At 42.5% G+C, this 5,694-nt stretch overlaps 1 protein-coding gene across 1 annotated transcript in view; it reads right to left on the bottom strand.

Annotated features, from left to right (window-relative positions):
* LOC105524243 (thrombospondin type-1 domain-containing protein 7B) overlaps positions 1-5,155 on the bottom strand; it is a 543,827-nt gene extending 538,672 nt beyond the window's left edge. The window contains exons 1-2 of the mRNA XM_011959437.1: positions 5,128-5,155; positions 966-1,121 (exon numbers count right to left, since the gene is read on the bottom strand). Coding sequence (XP_011814827.1) covers positions 966-1,121; positions 5,128-5,155 — 184 coding nt within the window. The remainder of the gene's footprint in view (positions 1-965; positions 1,122-5,127) is intronic.
* Between the last annotated feature and the right edge of the window lie 539 nt (positions 5,156-5,694).

Below are 5,694 nucleotides of genomic sequence, written 5' to 3'. Positions count from 1 at the left end.
AGGCCGAGACGGGCGGATCACAAGGTCAGGAGATGGAGACCATCCTGGCTAACACAGTGAAACCCCGTCTCTACTAAAAAATACAAAAACCTAGCCGGGCATGGTGGCGGGTGCCCGTAGTCCCAGCTACTCAGGAGGCTGAGGCAGGAGAATGGCGTAAACCCGGGAGGCGGAGCTTGCAGTGAGCTGAGATTCAGCCACCGCACTCCAGCCTGGGCGACAGAGTGAGACTCTGTCTCAAAAAAAAAAGAAAAAGAAACTAAACAATATACATAATGACCCCTGCAAAAATCCAAAATATAACATCGAATGTTAAATGTGGAAATCTAAAAAGAAACGCATAGATTTGCAAAACAGTTCTTCTCAGATGTGAGTGTGGAAATCATGTCCAATTTCCCCCATATAACCATTATATATAAACAAAACATAAAGTGGCCAGGCATGGTGTCTTATGCCTGTAATCCCAGCACTTTGGGAGACTGAGGTGGGTGGATCACGAGGTCAGGAGTTCGAGACCAGCCTGGCAAACATGGTGAAATCCCATCTCTACTAAAAATACAAAAATTAGCAGGGTGTGGTGACAGGCACCTGTAATATCCCAACTACTCAATAGGCTGAGGCAGGAGGATTGTTTGAACCCAGGAAACAGAGGTTGCAGTGAGCCAAGATCATGCCATTGCATGTTTCATCTTGGAAAACAAAACAAAACAAAACAAAAGATGAGGTTATACCAAATAGAGTAGTAGTCAACTGTGAGTCTAACTGAAGGTCAATCAAGGTCAGATTTTGCACTCCACAGAAATGTCTCAGTTGCCTCCCTAAAACTGAATACCATCAGGCTTGAGCTGGTTATCTAAATTTTGCAAACAAATATTGTCTTAAGCAGGCTTAATCAGTGACTTAGCTACCAGAATAAATGTTTGCACACTGGCAGTAAATGAAGCGCATGCAAACAAGGCACTCACCTTTTTTCCCCTGAGGATCACGGCAGTTTTCATGGATGCACAAGCCCCAGGCTGACCAGGAAGATACTATGCAGTCCGTAGAGCAAGGGTTATTGCAGAGCTGAGAGGGCAACGGGGCGGGTCCCACACATAATGTCTTTTCCACAGGTCTAGAGACTGAGGGACAAAAAGATAACGGACCATGTCACATTTTCTGGACATCCTTAGCATTGTTTCTGCCTTTATTTGCATGCCTGCCTTGCAAATAAAACTTTATAGCTAAAAAGAACATATGCAAAGAAAACATCAACACTTTCTAATGTGTGTTGTTCAGCTCACATGATTAGTATTTTGGTTGAGAAAAGGCAAAGAAGACAGAGGCAAAGTGCATGCACTTGAAATTCCTGCTTTGCAGGGTATTCCCTGGGAATCAAAGAGAGAACTGGAAATATCATAGATACAAATTATCTAGAGTTATGACTTTTTAAACAATTAAATGGCTTTGTGAAGTTTCAAGACGAGTCTATCTCAACTATATAAATGACTGGGTCACTGTGAAAAAAATCCAGATCGAAGCCCTGAGGTAGAGTGTTTAGCATAACCAATCTACTGCTGTGACTCCCCTGAGTGGGGGAGCTGGCAAAGACACACAAGAAAAATGGCTCTTAGGATGAGAAGAAAATTCAGAATCTGTGACTGCAGAACTGGCCCTTGGAAATCAGTTTCATTTGTGAGGCTACACAGAGGCCCAAGTGTCCCCTTGGAAAATGACCAGTAGCTTCCAACTCTTCCTGGTGTGCACCTGCACCCAGAGTGGGGCTACATGGAGGTCACTTCAGGTTGCAGCAACCATCTCTCCATCAAGTGTTCATTATGTGTCCTCTGTATGCAGATACTTTATTTTTTTTCTTTTATATTTTTGCTCTTTTTAATTTAATTACTTAATTTTTTTTTGAGACAGGGTCTCACCCCGTCACCCAGGCTGGAGTGCAGTGGTACCATCATATAGCTCACTGTAGCATCAACTTAATCGATCTTCCCACCTCAGCCTCCTGAGTAGCTGGGACCACTGGTGCATGCCACCATGCTCGGCTGATTTTTTCTATTGCTTTTTGTGGAGAGAAGGTCTCCCTATGTTCCCTAGGCTGTTCTGAAACTCCTGGGCTCAAGCAATCTGCCTCCATCAGCTTCCCAAAGTGCTGAGATTACACATGTGAGCCACCATGCCTGGCCAGGAGACTCTTTCTAGGCACCATGAGAATACACAGAAGAAGGAGAAGACAAGATCCTAATCCTTGTGAAGACTGTAATTTTATAGGAGCTAAGAGAGTAATACTTGGAGATGACACTCTAAAGGAACAGACAGATGCATTAAGTAATTATTCTTGCACAGAGAGACCCTAATCTAGGAAGGCTTTGAAGCAATCTAGAGTTTCTTTTAGAAAATGGTTAAAGTTCCAAAAATGTTACTTTATACTAGCTTGTACTATTGTCTAAATATTTCTGATATGTCATTTCCATTCAGTTGAGAAGACTAGAAATGCCTCCAAGGTGGACACTGAGGTGAGAGGAGTGGGTTGTAAATCACACCATCTATTTTCTGTCTTACCCTTAACACATGTATAAGAGTCAAATCTGGTCAGAGTGAAAATAAGTTGCAGCACTGACCAGCAGAACTTCGAACACCAAAATAGCAGCAAAATAAAAAAATACTGTCATGATATAGTTGCAACCCATGGGGAAAAAGTATTTCTAATGAACAATGAGGCAGCCTGAGCTGCTTATGAGGGTGAAAGGAAAAGAGAAGCTGTGAAAGAAAATAATGTTTTATTTGCAATTAATTCTTTTCCAGTTTACCAAAAGGATTTGATATGACTTAAAATAAAGGGCAAGTGCAAAGCAAGATTGCCAATGTAAATGTTACAGTTTGCAAGCCATGTAGAGGGGACAGAGAAAGGAAGAGAGAACAGGTATTAGGGGAATGTAAAGGGATTGCCCAGGGAGACTGAGGAGAGGTGGCAATCAAACAAAGGTTGTGCTTAAAATGGGAACAATAGGATGAGAAGCTGGAGTGATCGGAACTGGGGATGCACAGATGAGACTGATGAACCATGGGTAAAGGGGAACCCAAGAGATGGGGAAGGGGTTTGGGGTTCCGCCCCAGGGTTGAGGAAATCAAGACACACACAAGACAGTCATTCATTGAGTAAATCACGCATTCATTTCAAAACACTGAGCATCCATCTAAATCAGGCACTCTTGAGTGGTGTCTGGTTACAAGGAGCTCTCAGTCTAAAAGGGTAAATCAAACAGTATATTAACAGAGTTGATGAAAGAGATGTGCCAGAGCGTTGTATCAGTAGAAAGCTGCATAGCTGGATGGCTTAAGGCAAAAGTGTATTTAAATCTGGTCTCATACATGTTAGCATGTGTTCTCACAAACTCAAACTTTAGTTCCTAAAACAAAACCTTGGTAATGATGGAAAAGAAAGTGGGCCGTGTAAGCTGATGTTTAATAAGCATTTACAATGCATGCCAGGCACTAGTTATAACCTGCTTATCAACATTAATTCATTTAGTCTGCATAACTTCCCTTTGAGATATATGTTATTATCTCTAGTTTTAAAATAAGGAAACTGAGGCACAGAAATGTTCACTTATTCACATTCCCAGCTAGTGAGCAGTGGATCTGGGATTGGGATCTAGGCATCTGGGTCTGAGTTTATCTTCTTAATCACAGCCCTATATGACCTTGGCATTTGTCATTCAACCTATATTAAGCACTTGCCATGTATAGGACACTTCTCGAGTGGCCTTGGACTGATACAGTTTTCCCTCTTTGTTGTGTGTAGCTTCCAAATATAACTGTAGAATGAGCTGAAAACGCAACATCCAGAGATAAGGGGGAAGCTAGCCAAAACAGCCCCGGCTATGCTCCAGTCCCCCGTAAGAACAAGATGTCCTTCAACATTTTTAGCCCAGCATGTCAGGCTTCCCCCCAAGATAAAACTCAAGATGGGCCACTTTTCAGGGTCCCTCATCTGCAGTACAAGTGGGGTATGCAGAGTGGAGACCCCATCCACCCTGGGCAGCTTTCTGTACCGTGGGGCACCAGCTCACAATGAATCGTAGGCATCTGTTGTCCCTTGCTGCCTATCTGTGAGTAATAAATCTGCTTCATATAACTTGTTGCATATGAGTGTATTCTCTCCCACTGGACTCAGACAAGTTGGTAACCAGTGCACAGTGGACCTGCATCACACCATTTGTTAACACTGTGTTAGGTGCTGAAGCCACAATGGTGAGTAAAACATACCAGGTTTCTGTCTTCATGGAGTCCATATTACAGCAAGAACTGATAGTAATTGTGTATGGGTCCACGAATCCTAGTAAGACTGGAAAGCTGTATTACTGCCCTCTTTTCCTTGCCATGGCTGTCTCTCTCATTATTAAGAAGATACTCTAAGCCCCTCAGCCCCAAGATCTAACTGACAGCTGCTGCCACAATCTCTATACTTGATGTAGGGCCCTGCAGTTGAAAGTACTCAATCAACCGGAGCAACTCTCAGGCACACAGTAGGCAAGCACTACAGTGTATCTGAAGCTCCTAGCATGTCTGTGCAGGAAGGGCTTATGGTTGGCAGTGCAGCTGAAAAAAGCCTGGGAAATACGTTCTGAAGCTGCGTTTGTCAAGGACACAGTGTCTACACAGATATTATGCTTATGTGGCTTATTTTTGGAGGCCTGTTGAGGATTATGGGGGTTGTGAGGTTAAGTCCCCAGAATCCCCTTTGATAAATATTTAACTGTCAATTAGTTGACTATTGAACATTAGAACTAATGGTACTCTCAGATTTGAAATTAGAGAAGGACATGGTTTGCTACAAAAGAACAGCGAGGGATTCCTCTGGGGACTACTAAGTGACATATTGGAGGACCGGGGTAGGAGAGAGACCATTTGTCAAAGTAGTCACGTCTCTTCAGCACCTGCTGTTTTGATGGACAGTGAATCTTAATCCATATCAATAAATTATTCCAGTGTCTGGTGACAAGTCTAAGATGCTTCATTTAGACACTGAATCAATGTGCTTGGGTCAGCCTGTCTCTATCACAGACCCACTGTGCCCACCTCAGGCTAAATTTGTTCTAGAAATAAATCATGAGTAAGTCACAAAGAACTCACCAGCTTCAGACCACTTAGCAAGTCGCATCTTCCAGAGAAGAGTAAACAGGATATTTCTATGCTCCAACAGTCAATAGGACTTTTGGAGCTAGAGGGAGCTTTAGAGCTGATTTAATTCAATTTATCAATTTTACTGAAAACTAAGCTCCGAAGACTGGGTGATTTCTCCAAGTTCATTCAGCAAGCACAGGGCAAAGCAAGAGCTAAGCCTCTACCCAAGTGTCCGGCTCATCTCTGTCTATCCTTCTTGGTTTTCCTTCCATAGAATGAAAAACTCAGACAGTGCAGATGTGGTCATTTCTACCAAGGATATTTCGTTTATGAATCACAGTGACCAGAACTGGAGGCAACAAGTGACACGACAGATCCAAGACTCTTTAAATAAATTTAACACTTTAAACCCTTTATACCGTTAAATAAAATCCAAATCCTTCCCTTCCTTCATTGCTACTGCAAAACTCCAGTCTTTTCCCAAATGGTCCCTATCAAGGAGGCAGTGAGAACAAAATTTGCTCCAGTTCAAATGACTATCATACTTTTTAAAAATTTGTGGCTGTTCATGAATTT

Source organism: Colobus angolensis, unplaced genomic scaffold, assembly GCF_000951035.1.
Source record: "Colobus angolensis palliatus isolate OR3802 unplaced genomic scaffold, Cang.pa_1.0 Scaffold492, whole genome shotgun sequence".
Classification (NCBI taxonomy): Eukaryota; Metazoa; Chordata; class Mammalia; order Primates; family Cercopithecidae; genus Colobus; species Colobus angolensis.
Note: the sequence above shows the minus strand (reverse complement) of the source record. Positions and strands in the feature narration are given on the sequence as shown.